The sequence below is a fragment of the Asterias rubens genome, chromosome 13 (genome assembly GCF_902459465.1).
Source record: "Asterias rubens chromosome 13, eAstRub1.3, whole genome shotgun sequence".
Taxonomy (NCBI): Eukaryota; Metazoa; Echinodermata; class Asteroidea; order Forcipulatida; family Asteriidae; genus Asterias; species Asterias rubens.
The window spans coordinates 12,052,577-12,073,670 of record NC_047074.1 but is presented as its reverse complement, the minus strand read 5'-3'; the positions used below and the strand labels follow the sequence as shown (position 1 = coordinate 12,073,670).

The following is a 21,094-nucleotide window of genomic DNA, read 5'->3' as shown; positions in this document are numbered from 1 at the left end:
TTTTCAGCAAATTTTGTAAACCATGCTGAAATTAAGTACTGGATTATCTTGCTCTATGCATAGAGCATGGAGGAAGATAACCTCCATGCGAGCAGAGCTGAATCTGAAGCCTGATGCTCAAAAGCCGTGTTCACTTTTTGGGGGTTAGCGTACCGCAACTTTTCAGTAGAATGACAAAATTATATCTTAATGGGAACGCATGGTAAAATGACCTCCCAGTCAACTAACCGCGACAGTGATGTAAAATGACAGGCTGAAAGAGGTCGCGGAAGATTTCCGCACGGGCTCTTCAACTTATCAGGGCCGCTAACAAGATTAATGGGAACACCGAACAGCTCCGCGCTGTAAACCTACCTTACACAAAAGCCAGTAACTATAACTTTCTGCGCATCCGCGGTAGAAAAAAGTCCATTGGGAACACGGTTAAAAGTTTTATAACATCTCTATCAACACAGCGACTAATCATCAGACCTTAATAAGACACTGTAAGCAAAAATTGTCCAGAAAGGTGTGAAGTGAAATTCAGGTCATTTTCGTTGTTTGACCAAAAAAACACCAGCGGTGGAATAAACTTTAAGGAACATTAGAGAATTGGTAAGAAAAAAAAATTTGTCTATAAAGATCACAGATGCACATTAAACTTACATGGTCTTATGGTGATAGTAGAGAACATCCCTTGAAATAGTTCTCTCTGAAATGTCATATTTTATGAGAAAAAATATATAAATAATTTCCTGTTATGAGTTTTCGCTCAGTGAGCATTTTATTAATTTTGTTTTCAAAAATTGATTTCATGCAAAATGTGTAATCGGTTTTCCACTATTTTCTCAAGACCCAGGGACGAATCGATTCTAACATTCTATATGCTTTAAATTATTTTGAGTAACTACCAATAGTGTCCAATGCCTTTAAAGGGAAGGTACACGTTTGGTAATTGTCAAAGACCAGTCTTCTCACTTGGTGTATCCCATCATAAACCATCAAATAACAATCCTGTGAAAATTTGGGCTCAATTGGTCATCGAAGTTGCAAGAAAATGATGAGAAAAAAAACACCCTTGTTGGACGAAATTGTGTGCTTTCAGATAAGAATAAAAGACTTCTAGCTAGAACTCTTTTATTATTTTATTGAGAAACTACTTCTTTCTCAAAAACTACATTACTTCAGAGGGAGTCGTTTCCCACAATGTTTTATACTATCAACAGCTCTCCAATGCTTGTTACCAAGTCAGTTTTTAAGTTAATATTTGTTGTGAGTAATTACCAAACGCGTACCTTCCCTTTAAAGAAGGATGGGCTTCACACATTCATAGACTGGGTGTTACCAAACAGTGAGGATAAAGGAAACAGGTGGTAGTAGTGGAGTTTGTGATCCCTGTGGATTGAAGGAAGTCACCAGTGGTGACAGCTCAAAGTGACCACTGTGCATTAATCATCACAACAGGTGTCATGCATAAAACACAAAATGAGGTAACCATACACAGGGTCCAATTTCATACAGCTACTTTAAGCACAATCAGTTGCTAAGCACGACTGAAAATATGCTTACACAAACAGTGATATCAGCCACAATACCATGTCACATGAGAAATTCTGATAAACTTTGCTTAGGTTGACAAACTGGTTTAAAAAAAGTTGCATCCCCGCCCTAGTTGAGCTGCTCAATCATCAATGATTTAACTGGCCTGTCGATATTATTTGTACTCATTGTGTAAACTTGTTTTATTGTGTATATTTTGTTACAGTTTTTCAATTTTATATTTAATCCCTTTTTCTAAAGTCTCTGGTTGTATTTGTACTCTAGGATTTTACTTTGGGATGTTTTTTATTTATTTTTTATTTAAATTTGTTTGTAGCTTAAACGCAATTCAGCATTTTGGCTGCAAAGGTTTGATTTTTAATAAACCAATAATAAATAACATGCACCATAATGTGACTGGTATCCTGCTCATTTTCTGCTTAAACAGCTGTTGGTCCTGTTAGTGTTGGTCTTCTAACCCCTGCAGAAATGTTATCAATTTCTTACAAATTAATTTGTACGCTGGTTTAATCCTTTGAAACAAATAATATAAAAATCCAGTTGCAATTTTGCCACACACATAATTGAAATACTGCCCTCTACAGCTCCAACAAATTATGCCAAGCTGTAACATTCTTGGTGTCTGGAGTATAAGACCAAATAAAAATAAAAACTAGTTTAATGTCCTGCCTTTTTTAAGAAAAAAACAATTTTTTTGTGACAAGTGGCCGGGCTATTTTTCAAATTTAATTTTCTTCGTCTTAGCATGGTCTAAGATCGTTCAGATGTTTCCTTTTTCTTCTTTGTTAGAAAATGAAAAAAAAGAAAGAAAAAAAAAAAGCATCCTCTTCAAGGGCAGCATGCGAGGACGCTAAACACGTTTTATTTTTATTTTGGCCTAATACTTTGAAGGTTACTTCAGAGCCCAGAGTGACTGACAGAGCCAACAATCAAATCAATCAGGCTATAATTAATCCCAGTTCAATTTACCAGTCATTAATTTCCCACAGACCACACCACCTTCCCAAACAACAAGAGTGTCCTTGACAGGGTTGGAATTTGGAGGCAAATCTAAAAGATGGCGTGGCACTTTGTTTCTCCATATTCTAAGGTTTCTCAGGGTTAGAGATGGTCAGAGCGGCCAAATTCCCTGAAAAGTAAACCAATCTTTGCACACTCTGATCATAGATGAAAAATATAATACCTAGATCGGCCGCGCGTTCATACACGCCATAAACCGTACACAAATATTTATATTTTTTCATTGACGCCCTAAAAAGTCACGTGCTGGTGGCAACGCGCAGAAAATGAACATGGGAGATAGGCCTTTAACCACACTATGGACGCGCTAAAAGTCACGTGAGATAGGCTAATGGCTGCCTCCATGCTAGAACTCGCGTATGTACGCGCGGCCGATCTAGTTATTTAATTCTATATCTTTGGCTCTGATGAACAAATTTGAAAATCTCCCCGATTATGGAAACTTTTTCCCTATAAATGTAATTCTAAGCTGGACAAAAATATTTCCCTGATTGCAAGATTCAAATGTTGCCAGCTCCTCATGTTAGAGTAAAGATATAAATGTCCACAGATTTGCACACATTTGTAGAAAGGTGGTGGTCACGGTGGGAACAAAAGTTTTAAAAATGAGTACAAAACAACTGGTTCTGGTCTTGCAATTAGCCCAAAACATTTGAACTCGTTGGTGTTATTATTCATTTTAAAACAGTGAATTTCTCTGGTCAAGAGTTACTGGAACGTCGCTAAAATCACCAGCCTCACCCAGGCACACAATACAGTCCGATGGAGAAAAAAAACTTAAACTCAGATTCTCAAGTTCAAATTCTAAACAAAGACAGTCTACCCCAATTACTGAAAGTAACGCTTCTCAGATTCAAATTTTGGGCAAAAAATGTATGTTTTACTACATATGAAGTGAAATGATTGGCAAAATGCTTTATACTATTGAAAGCTGCTGTAGGTTTCTAACCAAAAATTATTATTGCCATTAATTTTAAGTATGATTACTAAAGGCAAAGGCCTGTATGCTTCGTTTCTGAAAGGGGAAGGGCACCATGGCATTTACTCCTTGGTAAAGGGCACCCTATGAGGAAATTGTAAATTTCTACTGGACCATTTCAAGGGCACCAAGGCAATGACCGGGGGGGGGGGGAGGGGTATAGTTTCCTCCGTGAAGATATCAGGACTGAATGTTCACATTCCCTTTAAACCTGTCAGAAGTAAATGGAAGTTCATTCATGTTAAACATGAAGGAATGTATTAATTGTCACGTTAACACAACATTGATTACTGGTGTATATTTCACTTTACTCTGACATCACATGCCCCTGGAATGTTCTAACCTAGACGGAATGTGAAAAATGAGGTCTGAAGCAGTAATTTATGACCTAGGCTACATTTATATATCTAAGTTGATTGCCGTCTGTGTAATCAAAGACTGTTTCAGTTATACATTTCTCCCCCTTAGAGAGAGAGAGAGAAAGAGATTATTTATTTTAAAGCAGTGTATATTGTGGCAGCACAGAACACACACTTGATTCAAGACTATCTTGGCCCAATTTCATAGAGCTGCTTAGCACAAAAATTTGCTAAGCATGAAATTTCTTCCCTGATAAAAACAGGATTACCAGCCAAATTTCCATTTGTTACATATTGCTTGTTAATGGTATTCAGCTTTTGTTTGCTTATCCTGAAAATCACATGGAAATTTGGTTGGTAAACCTGTTTTTATCAAGGAAAAAATTTCATGCTTAGCAAATTTTTGTGCTTAGCAGCTCTATGAAATTGGGCCCTTGTTGAATCGGTAAAACCATATGGTGTACATGTACATACACGTTGCGACTATTCCACCAAAAGAGGGAACATTTATCTATTTCACCAAACTCTTCCTATAATACTTAGGATTAATCTTAGGACTTGGGACAAGTGAAGTTCCTTAATCAGCCGTAGCACTTGGAATGCATTGAACCCATACTATAATTAGGTGAGTTACTAGTTTAAACTTGGGAAAGGATTATTCCTAGCATTTTGTGAAATCCGCTGCAAATCCCAGTCACAAATCTTGGGAGAGGGAAAGTTGTTTTTTTAACTACACCTTGCAACAAGACAGACTCCATTAGGATGTTATACTGCCTCAGTGTCTATTTTTGTTTATACTGAAATAAACCTGCCACCCACGACTATAAAAACATGCCATAATTTTACATGTCCTTGACCAAACTTGCTTTATAGTTTCTGGCCACTGGACTACCCCTACAAGTTTAAATAATTACAGAATTAAATGTTATATCCCAATGAAATAATTGAGATCTTTCATAGTCTTGATGGAACCAGACAAGTGCCAGTTAAATTGGCTAGATAAATCATTTGATATAGAGCAACTGCTTGTTAAAGTGGAGGTTGTTGGTTCAAATCCTGCTCTCGTAAATTGTTCTTCGTTCAACCCCAAATTATTAAACTTTTGTACCCAGTAAGTTTCCCTGGTGGTTTTTACCTTATTGAAATTTTAATTCTTCAGACTATAGGGCCTAGAGACAACCAAATCGTTTAGGGCAAGCTTTTGTAAAGCAACCTACAGATGAGCAAACCCATTGTGTCGTACATTCATTCAGAATTGTGTAAGGGTGTTCTTACTCTCAAGTTTGCAACTTTGCAGATGCAGCAACTGTCTCTATACTTAGTCTGAAGAATTTAAAGGCAGTGGACACTATTGGTAATTACTCAAAATAATTATTAGCACAAGACCTCACTTGGTAACAAGTAATTGGGAGAGGTTGGTAGTAGTAAACATTGTGAGAAACGGCTCCCTCTGAAGTGAAGTAGTTTCGAGAAAGAAGTAGTTTTCCACAAATTTGATTTCGAGACCTCAAGTTTAGAATTTGAGGTCTCGAAATCAAGCATCTGAAAGCACACAACTTTGTGTGACAAGGGTTTTTTTCTTTCATAGTTATCTCTCAACTCTGACGACCAATCGAGTTCAAATTTTCACAGGTTTATTATTTTATGCATATGTTGAGATACACTTAGTAAGAAGAAGATGGATTTTGACAATTACCAATAGTGTCCACTGCCTTTAAGCAGTAACTGGTGAAAGAGCAAGTCATTGTACCATATTTTATTCAAATCTTATAAAGCAATGGTGAACTGTTGGGGTCTTCATAAGAATATTTTCACACCTTTAACGGAATCCATGTTCTTTGTATTTACAATCAATGATTAGATTTTATAGATTAAAAATAATTTATTTGCTGATTACCCTTTGTTTATTCAAATCACTTCGGGATTAAAAAACCTTTTCCCATTACCTGGGTGCGGAATTATTTTCTCAGTCAAAAAGTGACTTTTCTTTTGACCCATTTTTTTCATATAAAAAACTCTGTGCAGAATTATTTTTAGTTAAAAAGCAACTTTTATTTCAACCCATTAATGTTTCATCAATAAAACTTAGTTTGGATGTTGGATTTGGATTTTAATAGTTGCGATAACGTAACCCTCCTCCCGACGGCCGCCAGGAGGAGGGTTAGGTTATCGCAACTAGATTTTAAAGCCATTGGACCCTTTTGGTTCAGAAAAAAAAAAAAAAAAGTTCACAGATTTACAAATAACTTACAGGGTTTACAGAAGGCAATGGTGAAAGACTTCTCTAGAAATATTATTCCATGAAATGCTTTCCTTTTTGAGAAAACAGCAAAACAATATAAATTCTCGTTAACGAGAATTACGGATTTATTTTAAACACATGTCATGACACGGCGAAACGCGCGGAAACAAGGGTGGGTTTTTCCGTTGTTTTCTCCCGACTCCGATGACCGATTGAGCCTAAATTTTCACAGGTTTGTTATTTGATATAGAAGTTGTGGTACACAAAGTGTGGGCCTTGGACAACACTGTTTACCGAAAGGGTCCAATGGCTTTAATAGCTCTTATTTTGTTTAGAGTCGTATTTTGAAGTTACCCTAGACCATTAGAAAGCCATCAACTACCAGCCGATCATCAAACCACACCCAGTGGTTTGTTAACTGAATGGCCATGGTGATTTTAACTACAATTCTGAGTTAACTTTGTCGGTGGTTTTCAAGCCGATTACAACTTCATGCAGTGTGTTTTTCTCATCGCTACATCTGGGAATGCAAAGAATTCAACACTGGCCTTGAAATCTGGCCCGCTATTGTCCAAACAAATTGTGGATCATAACTTCCAACATTATATATACAATCTTTCTTTGTGCAAAGAAACTTGCGGAAAGTTTTAGGTACAACAGGACCACGGTAAATTTGCACATTACTATCACCATCTAGCCAAATGATGTTCAACGCTGACAAGATGATGATTTGCTTCCCTGCGGTACAATATTAATTTTATAAGGGCACATTTTATTGTTTTAGCAATTAAATGTACCGTTAAAAGCAACTTCACATTTTTCCCGGAAACACTCAGAAAAACTCTTGAAGGTGGGGAGGTGGACACAGGGAAGCAGGCACCGATTGGGGGGTGGTGGGTGGGCATAATCTCGTGCCCTCCTCCTTACCCTCTTAATTATACCACTGGGTTTAAAACACCAATATTGGAGAGAATCTCAATTGACCGATGCACAAGTAAGACAAAAAGGAATTGTGATCCAGCTGGCTAATCACCAATGTGTGACAATTTACAAATGAACAAAAAGTTTTAGCCTGTACTTCGGCAGCTTCACGTCAATATATTGAAATCAGTTTAGTGTACCCCTCAACTTGAAGTGGCCTTCCCGCCTTATGTTACCCCCTAGGCGATTTCTCATTAAAAAATAACAGAAGTTTTTAAAAATAAAGGCAAGCTGAAAGATTTTTTTATCGCGTAGGAAAGATCGCCGGTCTTTTCTATAAAAATAGATTATCTGCAAGTACATGTGTTCATTAAAAATAATATGTTCTTTAAATTAAAAAAAGTACATCTTGGCTTGTGTTAAATTAATCATGCGTTTGACCCCGAACAAAAGTGCACTCCCTTGGGTTTTTGCCCCCTGGTTGCGCACAAATTATGTTTTCATTGAGTTTTCTTGTGAAAATCCTGATTCTCGTGATAACATCAAAATAACAACAACAAGTGTTTTACATCCAGGAGAATGACTTAACCCTTCCACCTCTTTGATCCTTACTGTCACCAAACAGGATATCGTTAACTTGTTACAACTGATTTCGCGGTTGAATTTCGAAAAAAGCTGTTAAAACTTCATCAAAAATAAAGCATTATTTTTCTCGTAACACATTGAATCAAAAAATGTTTTAAGAAAGTAACGAGGGAAAAATACCTTTGATAGACAAAAGTGTTAACAGATTAAGATAACTTCTTTTCCACAAAAAAATTATAAAATGAGAAAGTAGCGTATGAGGGGAAAGTAGTGGGATAAAGTAAGGTACATTACTGTAGAAGACCACAAACCAACTATGTGGAAACCTTGTGCCAGGACTCCGACCTGCGACGAGAGGAGCTGCGTACAGCAATGGAGGACCAATGTGTTTGGAGGGCCATAACCGATGCTACACATCGACTGAATGAATGAAATTACAATCTTTCTCTTTTGATGCTAATCCGTTTCAGAGGAATTTTAATTTCCCCCCCCCTCCCAAAAAAGAAAAAAACCCACTCCTTTAAAGTAGAGGTCTGGGTGTTTTAAAACTTATACCAACTGTGATGTAGACATACATCCTGATGGACTAACGGTAACAAAACATTGATCAAGGGAAGACAGGTCCATTAGCTGCTATTTTAAGAGCAATACTTCAATGGAATAACATTCAAATTGACTCATTGACAATAGGAACTTCCTATTACAAATGCAGGCCTCAATTACATGCAGGCAGCTTCTGTTGCCCCTGGTCTTGGCCTTAGTGCCCCTTCAATAGTTTCCCATAGACATCACAATTTCCCAGTGTATGTGCCCTCTACAAAATAAAGACGAGCCTTGCCCTAACCCTTGACAACAAGGACTTACAATGACTACAAATGCAGGCCTCGAAATACAGAGGCCACTGCTGTTGCGCCATGTCTTGGCCTTGGTGCCCCTTCAAAAGAACCTTAGAACTGCAAAATGGAAATGGCCTAGGCCGTTTAAATAATTATAGGCTTGCGTCTTATTTCATTTTGTACACAGTGCAAGATTGGCTCATCTCCTCCTTAAAAAAACCCATTATTTTTTCTTAATATGTTGTATTTTGCAACGAAGGCTCTGTGCACAACAGAAGGTTATGACATTGTTCTTTTAAGTTTGAAAAGAGGGGAGTAACACCCAGCCAAAAGCTTTGAGCTTCTTTTATTCCTAGTACAGACATATTTTGTGTTTAAAAATCTTTGTTTCAAAACATGATGATAACAGGGAGAAACTCTTACACACAAACCATTTGTTGTGACTTCGAGTTGTCTGAGGAACACAATATCTTTCATTTTCACACAACACTTAGGAAACATGTCATAGAATTATTTCTTAATTAGTTGCATTGGTCAAATGTTTTACCTTACGATGTTATGGCGAATTGTGTAGGGGGGGGGGGGGACTTACTTTTGTTGATGTGTTTATTTTCAAATAAGGTCAGCCAACAACCTTGTCCTATTTGCTCTTGTGGATTTCTTAAACTTAAAGTCACCTGGAAGTGGTATTTTGTCAAAATAAAGCTTTTGTCATTAAAATATGTGTTTTGATGAGTAGAATATGAATAAACAATTAACTAAGGTTTTTAAAAATTAGTTTCCATGTTATTTACAAATTTGAAAATAATCTCGACCCGAGAGGGCGCTGTTCGTGATGTCAATCGAGGCGCGATGAATCGCATGCAGTGCCAGAACAAGATAGTGACGCTTGGCGCAAGCTAAAAACATGCCCTCAAAGTTGAAACAATCCCTGTTTTTTTTCACGTTAGGCAAATGCTCCTTTAGGTTCGTTACGTCTTTCAGGTACCTTCTTCGACTTCCACACTAGCTGGAAAAATTGTAAAGATGACGTCATGTTTTAGAAAAGAACTTTTCCCTTCATGTCAAAATGTGTAGTGTGTTCCCGATTCTCTAAGTACGACGGCTCGAAGTGTTTGCTGCACAGTGCTGGAAAAGACGTCGGACCGGACCACTTTGCAAACTGACCCGATCTTTAGTTGTTTTGCTGCATCCACCTGGTCGACATTGCCGGGAAAATGCAAGAAAAAAACTTTTTCGAAACGTAAAACTCACGACTAGGACTTGAATGTACTTGCAAGTACGTGTGTTCGATGTTAGATCGAGGCAAAGTCTTCCTCGATTGATGTCACAAAAGGGGTAGGCGGAGTCATCCCCACACAACTTTTTTTATTTTTTTAAACATATAAATCGTTAAAAACAATTACTCAACAATTTATTTTATTGTTCAGAAACATATACTCTACTGTTTGAAGAAAAAAAATATCTATTTCCAGGTGACTTTAATAATTTTCCAAGAAAATTCACTTTTCAACAAACTCACTGTGATTCTGATGGCACCCATGTTTGTCACTCCATTCCCCATAAACTCTAAACCATTACTTTAAAAGCAAAGACAAGGCAATGTGAATCATATACAGTTACAAACACACAACCTCCTCTCCTTTTGAAGTTCATACCCAGGTGAACCGAGGACAAATTAATCTTCTACAGTCCTTCTGGGAGAGGAATGGGGGGGGGGGGGGGAGGAAAAGGACAGATGATGCTGGACTGGCAGCTGGGCTCTTGGACCCTCTCCAATATTTACTTGAAGGGGGGGGGGGGCTCAACTTCGGTTTCATTCACTTGCCCCTTTGGAATCTCAAGGCAGTGAATCAGATTTTTATTACTTGAAGGACAAGCCCAAGACCGACCCCAATTGAGGCTTGGATCAGTGGGGTCAGCATAATCTGTTAACCCTTCCATGGGGTGCTTGGGTTTCGATATGCCTTGTCATGTAGCTTTACGCTAACCTTCAAGAGGTTAGGGTAAAAGGTTCAGGGGAAAAGTCATTAATCCACAATGGCTGTGAGGAGGTACTGTACACTTCTCTAAGTTGTACTTGTAGGCACTCTAATATCTATTAAAGGCAGGGTACTTTTGGTACCCATAAGTTAATGACATATAAAACTTCGGCCTACCTGAAAAGCTCTAGATATTATAAAACATTGTTAGAAATGACCTCATTTGAAGGTAGTTTTGAAGAAATAAATAAATTTTCACCCGAAAATTTGAATACCCAAAGATATTTGGTAAGCAAAATTTATCTGCTTAAAAAACAGGACTAGGCCACGCAGCGAGCATCACTTTATTTTCTTCTTCTCACAATTCCTGATTTTTGTTCCCACCGTCAATGCAGGAAGTCATTCCAGAAACCAGTGGGCTGATTGCGCCACTGTCTAGCTGTTCCTTTCCTGTCTGACAACAACTAAAAAAAGCGCCTAGGCCTTCAGTCACTCACTGCCAAGGCAGTCAGACAATAATGGGTGACTTGGATAAACAAGGTGTCCTGCTTGCTTTGTTGTCCTTGTCACCCTTTAAGGACCCTCACAAAATGGCAACATAAATAGACCTACCTGTTTGACTTCCAAGCAACGGCAGTAAGAACAAAAGCCAACCATGGGAATATCAGTTTTCAGATTCGCCAAATATTTGGGGGGGGGGGGGTTATTGGAGAACATACCATGAGGGTGACACACTTGCTCATTCACATTTCTTATTTCATCAATGATACAACTTTGGTTTTGTTTACATGTTGTCACCTTGGCTCTTGTGGGAACTTTCATTAGAATTTTTGTTTCTGAGGTTGTTAGTTTTTCACCTTGTAAATGATTCAGAGAGGTGACTCCTGGGGAACTTGTTAAATAACTCCAAAATTATGACTGTTCAAGGTTTACAATGTACATATCACTATCAGGCATCAGCATTGAGTTCCTCATTGGAACTCTTGACATATCCAGCACAGCCTTAAACTCTTTTTATGCAGTCGAAAAGCCCAGTTATCGTTTCATAAAGGCAAACCAAACTTTTAAAAATGGTTAAGGTAGGGTCATGAAAGTTTCAGCTGACGAAAAGTGTCTTCTTGTTGAGAAGACAGCGACAAAAGTGTCATAGTATTTTCATCAAGAGTGTTGAATCCATCAATCCACATTCTTAGCGAGCGAGGAGGGTTCACAAATTGTCGCCATGGAAATTCGAGCTCCAAAAGTTGTCTTTAAATGTGATTTTTGGACATTCAATTTTTGTCAACACAATTTTAGTGGTTTATGAATGGGGTACTTCAGATTAATATTTCATGGGATGATTACTTTATAACAAGTGTTTTATTTGCAGATAAAAACTATTACACAATTTTATTTTCTGGGACATAACCAAAGAATGACCCAACAATGTACCTTCAAATCTCGGGTAATGTATTAGCAGTATTGTTTGTACGATCTTTCTGAAGATAACAAGTAACTTTGAAGTAAACACCCCCATCAAGTTTCTTGTTTGTCTAAAACAATAGTGTTGTAAAATAATATAGTAAATAATAGAAACCCAAAAGTGCACATACTCTTTGTCCCAGCAAGCAACACTTTTATCAACAAAAAATAGCAAAGTTGACATCAAAGTTTAATGCAATTCTCCTTTAAACTATACCACCATCTTGAACTAGGACAAAACTTAGCCCCAGCCTTAAGTTTTTAAAATAACTCCTAGCTAGGACTCAGTTGGACTATCTTTGTGAAATCCACCCCACCCCTCATTTCAACAAAGCATTTCTCTTGTGGGGTCCATTGCTTCATTGTCTAAATGACCTAACAATGGGTCTCCCGTAAGCCCGGACACTCCAACAGAAATTCACTAAGCTTCCAACAGAACCTTCCACAAGCACATTCAATAATCACGGCCTGTGTGGCACTTGCTGGAGATTCTGTCCACCCATGCAGCGAACTGTGCACACACTTAATGTGATAACGCAAATGTGATAATGTGAATCTCCTGCAGACAAGACTTCCCTGGGACACCTTGGCCGGTAGGCCTAAACCAGCCATCAAGAAAACTATTTGCACTTTAAAGTCTAGACAAGTCAACAGTTTCGCGAAACCCAAAGCAATAATCGCAGATAACTGAGCACTTTTTCTCGCTGGCATGTAACAGTCTGTGACATTTCCTCTTCCTGAAGTTTTGTCGTCTTAATTATGACGTCTAGACTTCAACAATCAGAGCCAAGATAATGACAAGAACAACAAGATTTAATAATTAATGGCTAATAAAAAGAATCATCCAAGATTCCATAAACAATCGTTAAATTTAACCACAGAACAAGTACTTTAAATTCGTTGAATTCAATTATAATTAGTTTGGCATATTTTGAGGCATCTGGTAAATTGAGCTTATTGGTGATAAAGATAAACATGAACGTTTTCAGAAACCCATGAATCTCTGGTGTTTCAATGAGGTCGAAAATTTTTTTTTCTGATTTTGGGTAGCCTACACAAATTAAATTTAAAAAAAGGATGAGTCCCTCAACTTGAGGGAGAGAGGAGACAGTACGAGTTCTGGTAAAACCACACATTACAAGGGCAAGGCCCAAAATTTAATCCAAATAAATGTAAAAGTGAATGATTTGAATACTTAAAAAAGCCCCCCACCCCACCCCTCATATCACCTTTGCCCCACTTTTGTACCCCCAAAAAGAAAAATGTCTGGTTACACAACTGTACACAACAGAATCTGGTTAGAAATGGTCTGATCTTTAATCTGACATGATGGACGCCACCAGGGGTGGGGTTGACCGCCCAAAAGGCCCTTTTCGAAACCGCGGCTTAGGCTTTGGATTCGACTCTGGTTAGCTTGGCCCCGCGGTTGTTTAACAGTTTGCGCATGTTTTGCCTACGCACGCGTCAGGGCTTCAGACGAGAGAACGAGCCTGAAGCTGAATCCAAAGCAGAAGCCGTGGATTTGAAAAGGGCCAAAGGCTCCACCCATCCCCACTCCAGTTAGTACCCAGACTGGGTTTACACTTGAGATTCAAAACCTAGCTTACCGCCACGCCCACTCCCTGGTCACCTTTAGGGTTCCGGTACCTTTTGAGCCACAAGTAACCACAGATTACCCAGGGCTCAAAATTAAAAGAGAGCAGCTGGCATGAATTGAAAAAGTGCTCTCCAATTGTTAGTGTTTCCCCCCCCCCTCCCACACCCCAGGCCTTCATATGGACAGAGACACAGTGGACTTTTGTTTTAACGAGGTCGCTTGGACTGGTCAAAGACCTCTTTATAACAGGAATGTTGTTATAAGATGACAGTAAAACAAAGAAACATATTAAGCTCAAATGAGATCCGGGACTTCAGAATGTACTCTTTAAGAACAATCTCATTTTACACTTTTAAAACGAGAGTCAACTGTAAATAATGGCATTATGTATGGTTACTGATTCCCATAATGTTATCTTTTTTTTTTTTAAAGTAACTCAAAGAATTGCCTGATAACAATTAACGCCAACAAATTGGTTAGTGGCCTGATGTTTCAACCCTAGCAAATTCTTTCTCGACATTTTTTACCCTACAGGTAGCAGATTCTTTCTCTAAGGTCGAAACATCAGACAATTCACTATTTATTTTAATTGAGACCTTAGGCCCTTTTGGTAATTTTACCAGTTTGCAACACAATTTTATGTTCTCATGGCATATCATGGCCGAGCGGTTAAGAGCACCGGATTCAATCTCTGGGGTTTGATCAGCAGAGTGTGGGTTCGAATCCCGGTCGTGACACTTACTACGTGAAATTGGGGAGGTAGTACTTTCTGCTCTACCGGCCAGGCTTCGGATTGATGATACCATTCTACCTCCACGATGATACCCAAGCCTACCCTGTTTCAGCCCTGGGAGTAGGTGGCAACGGCCTCTGGAAAAAATTATTGTAGCACACACCTTGAAGTGGCCTTAAGGCCTTGTGTGTCTGGCGACTTGCATAAAAAAGAAAAGAAAGAACAAATTAACAACACTGCACTTACCCTTCTCCCTGCTCTTCCTTTGCATCCGCAAGTTTTACATGTTTCTACACATTCTCTTCCGCTCTATACAAAGGGAATAAAAGGGAGTATAAAATTTAATCTTCAAGATTCACATTTTCTCCTGCTCTATAAAAAGCAACAAAAGAAAACATAAAATTTAATCTTCAAAGTGTTCTTACGAAGAGTCTTTTAATTTTCATCAGGTTTTACTGCTCTATAATTTTGTAAAGTTTGTTTCTTTTAGGTTAGGTGAATTGGGTTAATTTGAAGTCTGTTTATCCTGTTGTGCTTGTTCATTCACCTATGACGACAGCCCCCATCCACCAGGCTCACAGGGGGGGGGAGGCTTCGTGGATGATGACACTACAAAACATTGACTCGCCAAACATCCTTTACCCATTTATTCAAACTGGTAGCTCAGGATAGGAAAACAATAAAATAATTCATCAAAGTTGCCCCTCTCTTTGCAGAAAGTATTTTATCATAGAGCAAGGATCTTGCTCTGTAGTAAAATGTATAGTTTGAAATTGAAAACAGGAGAAAGAAATAACATATTAAATTTTCAATAGAATGTCTTTGGGACGAGTTGTGTCGAAAAAGTAAGGTTAGGCAAAAGGGCTCTACAGTTTGGACAACTACATTACTGCAACAACACATCAGAAACATTATAGACACATTATTTTATCAATCAAGAGGCCTCCTCATACCACCTTTAAAGTGCAAGAATAGGCCTACTAACAACACCTTTAAAGTGCAAGAATAGGCCAACTCACAACACCTTTAAAGTGCAAGAATAGGCCTACTAACAACACCTTTAAAGTGCAAGAATAGGCCTACTCACAACACCTTTAAAGTGCAAGAATATGATACTTGTCTTTGTTAAAGATCATTATCTGCACTTTGTGTGACCCAACAGAAACATGAAATAAGAAACCTGTAAAAGTTCAAGCTCAATGCAGTCACAACAAAATAGCCACAACAAAATAGTAGGTTTATATTATATGGTTTCTGCATGGTTATCAAAACTTTGTGTTTTGGACTAGCGAGATCGAAACTAAATATATTTTCATGACGATGTTTTACTCATTTCTCAAAAAATACAGCACCTCAGCAAGTAAGAAAAGCTTTCCATTACCATCCTTATCTTTAAACCACTTAAATAAGTTTAATATAAATCTGCGGATGCTTTGATTTTGTGTCGCACCAAAAGGACCCAAACTCTTAGTTGCGATGATCATAACCCTCCATCCGATCCTCCCGACCCTTCATCCTCTCAAACGTCGGAGGGACGGAGGGGTTAAGATAATCCCAACTACCAAACCCTTTAAAACGAAATGCTTATGACACTGCCCTCTCTAATGTCAATGTCCTTGGTGACTACTTGTGCAAACCCATTTTAGGGAAATGAATTCAACTGGAATACCAGTGAGATCTATGAGCAGCGCCACACTCCATCAAGACAACTCTGCACTTGCTCTTCCAGATCACAGATAGCATTCATTACATGTGGTTGTGATGATCATTTGGCCAAGTAAAACAAAATACCAGTTGATCGTCCGGGTTTTTCCAAAAAGAGGAGGATTGGGGCTTTTTTTTTAATATTGTTTTAAATTTCTTTGAAGTGGACGGCCAAAGCATTTTAATTCAAACTGGCCACCAATTCTTCATTTTAAAGTCACCACTTAATTTATAAAGTTAGAAGTTCTTGAAAGAAGTAAACAAAAAAAGTATAAAAAAAAAACCCCCAAAAACAAAACGATGCAGCCTGAAAAAAGGATGAGGGAGGGGACGATAAACTGTTATTTTTTTTATTATTTGGCCTAATATCACAACACATAACATGGACTACCAGAAGGATTGGTATTTGTTATATCATTAGATAAACATATGGTCAAAACAAACATTCATAAATCCCAGGCTGTTCTGATAATGTCTCTAGCATACAATGGCAAATGTGCTACCTATTCTGAAAATTTATCTCTCAGTCTCACCTAAACTTATTTGTTATCAATCAAGATTGTTTGATCAAAAGATCAAATTTAAAATTTCAGCAATGCGCTGGCTTTAAACTTGTATGGCCCTACCAGCAACAACAAATGACTTAAGTTTTTGAAATCTCCAGGCTAATTTGATTGTCTTCATCAGACAATGAAAAATGTCAACAATGAAAATGTATACAATACCAAAACTTATTATCAAAAGTCTATGATTAAAAGTTCAAAATTGTACCAGCTATACACTTACTAGGTGACAGATCACAGCAATATCAAAAGTACTTTAAAATCACAGGCAGTTTTGATTTAGTGTCTTAATCCCATCACGAAAAATGTGCTACCTCTTCGGAAAATTTATATACCAAACATTTTTATCCAGATCAGGAAACTATGATTTTAAAGTTCACAGTGAAATTTTAGCAGTGAGCAGTGCATCGGCTTCTAAATCATACTTATGGCACATTGTATCAGCAATAGATACACTAGCTGACAGATCGCAAAAATATAGAAAGTATATTTGTGCTGACAATTAAATTTAAACAGAGCGCAGGCTTCATACTTACACCAGCAAATAGACCCACTTGCTGATAGATCGAAAAAATAAAAAGTATCTTGCCCAAACAAGTGGCATACCACTCTAGCAAATTCTACATTTTTTGTTGCTGAACGACAATCGGAACCCCTTGAGATTATAGACATGTTACTATAACCATGGGATTGGGAGCATCTCAATGTCATGATCATTAAAACACAATGAGTTGCAACCTTCCTTACAACCCTTGTAATTGAAACAGACCAAAAGAGCAAGGACATGGCCATAGGTTGCACACGCCACGGACTCCAGTCCCACAACACCCTCTACTTGGTGTTACCCCAAGGCCGTTACATTCAAAGAACAACTATTTTTTTGAGGGGAGTCCAACGGCATGGGGCATGGCGCCATCCGGGAACCTTGTGGGTTTATTCATTGCTTCTCCCTTGACTTTTTGACCTTGGTGCGCCCTGGGAACGGGTTCCACACTGACACCCATTTTAGATGGCTCAGTGACAGAGGTTCCTTGTCTATACTTGACTTCTGAAAGACCCTGACTACTTGTTGTTACAGTTTGATGTTTAGGCCCTACACAAGTGACACATTCTTGAATTCCAATACATCTGCAACTATGACAGCTAATGCTATAGCAAGATGCTTTAGCAAAATTACAATGTTTGCCTTTAACGGTGGTCCATTCGCAAATTCTTCAATTTGTTTAAAACCTGTGACCAATTAAATGCCCTCTAAGTGGCCTGGTGTCGATTTCACCAAACTCTTCCTAACTTAGGATTAATCTTAGGATTAATCTGAGTTATATTCCGTATCCAAAGACGTAGGACGCATTTGAATCCGTCCTAGGATGGTTTCCTCGTCCTAACTCGAGATAACATTAATCCTAGGGTTTCGTGAGATCGGCTTCTGGCTACCTAGTTAATTTTGAAAAGCATTCAATTAAATATGAAAATGGCAATTGAAAATATTGCTCTGATTGCTTGCTTCAGTTTTTTTTTTTTATTATATTTTATTTTTTAGGAAACAACTATTTCTCTTGTTGGTCACTAACTACATTGCCTCAACCCTTGCTCTAATATGATGGTTTAATAAAATCCAAGTTAATACAACTTTACAGCTTGAGTACATTTCTACTACTACAGGTCGATATCTGCCAATAAAGGTATGTCCACGGTTACATAATCAAGATAGATAGAGACCCCTGATTTCTTGATAAAACACTCAATTAGCATTTTAACAGGGGATCATATCTTTGCAAAGTAGAGATTGCTTTGAAATACAAATGGTCAGTGATTCATTGAGGTATGTGCCAAAGCAGTCCTAATACTTCACATAAATAACCGAGGATGTTGGTTGTCAGTGCTTTAGTGAAAAGGGCTAAAGGCATTTGCATCCATATGCCCCCTGTTCATTACCTTGATTCCCTTGAAAATGTAACGCTACAACAGTAGAAATTCACAAATTCCTTGTATAGAGTGCCCTACCATCTGGTGCCCATGCCCTTTCAAAGCGAAGCAAACAGGCCCTGCCAAAGGAAATATTAATTGAGTTTCATTAAAAATTGGTGTCATGTTCCCTGTGTGCAATAACACTGAAGGATACCGATTCTGCTTTTAACAAAGAGGGACCAGACTCTGATATACCTTCCGTTCAATAGGCGAAGTCCAGTTGGGGTGACTGTACTTTCGATTTCAAAAAGTGACATCCATACCATTAATGTCGTTCCATCTTCCCTCCAGCAATTTTGGTCAAAGAACTCTCGAAGGATGTCTAAAGACATATTCACCCACTAGAACTTAAAAAGGCAAAGTAAACCTTTGGTTTTTAGAACCGATTGGTTGTTTTATATGATATGCCTACAGTACAGGCCCTATAAAACTAACCTGTGAAAGTGTCATTTCAAAAGGTGGTATAGCTTTTTTGCGATAGTGCAGAAAATATGGAGTGGTTCTATGTCCATGCAGGACGAATTATCCATAATTGGCATAAACAATCTGCAAAACATTTCATGCCAAAACATTTCTTAGATTGACATTTATTTGTTGTTGAATCCCTCAACTCTCTCTTAAACCATACTCCTTTAAAAGGAATTGTTTCTCAACATGTTGTAAATTATATCCAAACTTTTTGAGTATTTACTAAAGGAATCTTTAATAAGAGGCACCTGTACCAGGCCTTTTGTTCATTCACACTAAAGGTCACTTTTGAGCGGACAATCTTAACTTTGGGGAATAGAATCTTTCCAAGGGAATCCGGCCAACAGATGGCCCGGAGAGGTCACACTCGGGGTCAAAAAGTACACAAGTCACATCTGAAGACTTGCACCACACACTAAAGAATCAGTTTAGTCCCAACTCTAGAATAGTCCCAACTGTAGATGGGACTGGTCCAAACCCGAGTGTTACACAGTAACACTCAAGTTGGGCCCAACTACAGTTGTTGGGAAGGCCCAACTACAGTTGGGATCCAGATATCTGTCACCAAGCAAGGAGGAACCAGTTGCTCTTATACATGTAGGCCTACATTGCATTGGGTCACCACAATATGATAGACTGCTGGTGGTTGTTTCTACCTCCTTGATAGGTGGTGAAACAGTTGTGATGTCCAAACTGTATACTAAAGTTAGACCCATTACCAACTAAACTTGGGATGATTCTAAAGTTAGGCCGGCACAAGAGCATGCCATACAAAAAGAAATAATCCATGGTGGTACCAAATCAGACTGCTTCCCCACAAAATGAGAACTACACATACACTGTACCATGCACTGATGAAGTAACTATGCAACAGTAACACTAGGCTAAGGAACAACACAAAATTTTATGTTGTCACTGCCACTAATGAGAAATTGCCGCTCAGCCAATTGTCACAGGAAATGCATAACGAGATCAATACTAATTAGCAAAGCTAAGGTGAATCAGCTTCTGTAGGTTGGGGGTTCCTAAGGGAAGTGGCATTAAGTAGCCCCCCCCACCCCGTCCAATAAGCATTACAGTATTTTCTGAGCTATTTAAAAACAACACCTTTCCTCATACAGTATTGTTGATTGGGGTAGAAACAAGTTCTTCATGCTTGTGCTTAATTAAGGCTCAAAAAGGAATGCAACTGGACACTCTTTAGAAGAAAAGTAAAACAGATCAAAAAACTAAGAATCCTTCCTTATCAACCTAATGTTTAACTGTTACCACTGGCAATGACATCTGTATATGACATTGTAGAAGCTGTGTAAGACATTTTGAGGCAAACGTTAATGTTATTATGGATGTTTAAGCCAAAGTCTAGACTGCCACAACTGATATCTCAAAACTTTCTATGTTACTGGCTAGCACTGCAATTCACCGGAAGTTGCTGAATCACAGACTGAAAATCTAAGGCTACAGAAAGAACAGTGCCCACATTGTCTTTGTTCTGACAGTCCCTATTTTCTCTTTTTTTCGCCACTTTCCCTGTCTGATTGATGAAGCAAGCTGTGATGACCATTCTAAGGCAGTCTTTCAGAAACAGAATGAGTCATTTCCCCCAACCCTTTGGTATCAAAAAGAAGAAAAAGGTGTCTAGCCAAAGAAAAGCTACATGGGGATAAATATGATTTGTTTGTTTGACTTTGTCTTGAGGGTCTGTGGAGCTGTGGTTTCAAACCTGCACAAGAGTGGCTTAAAACCATAAACTCCTAAGGTGTTCTGACCAGGTGGTGTCCCAACCTAAATAAACCATAGTTTCACTATCCACCCAGTACAAACATTGAGTATCTCTATGGTACAAACAACAGTGGGCAAGATAGGCATGCACTGGATGAGATTGTTGGTATGCATGTCCCCATGCAAAGGGTGGTGTTCTCATTCAATCTCTATTTCAATAATATAAGAGAAAGGCCTACTATATACATGTACATACATTGAGTATCTCTATGGTACAAACAACAGTGGGCAAGATAGGCATGCACTGGATGAGATTGTTGGTATGCATGTCCCCATGCAAAGGGTGGTGTTCTCATTCAATCTCTATTTCAATATAAGAGAAAGGCCTACTATATACATGTACATACATGTACAA

The 21,094-nt window shown here is 38.3% G+C and overlaps 1 protein-coding gene across 1 annotated transcript in view; it reads right to left on the bottom strand.

The window, feature by feature from the left end:
• Window positions 1-21,094, bottom strand: part of LOC117298307 (collagen alpha-1(IV) chain-like) — a 62,142-nt gene that overhangs the window by 38,611 nt on the left and 2,437 nt on the right. Inside the window, exon 3 of the mRNA XM_033781462.1 lies at window positions 14,501-14,563. Within this exon, the coding sequence (XP_033637353.1) occupies window positions 14,501-14,563 (63 nt within the window). The remainder of the gene's footprint in view (window positions 1-14,500; window positions 14,564-21,094) is intronic.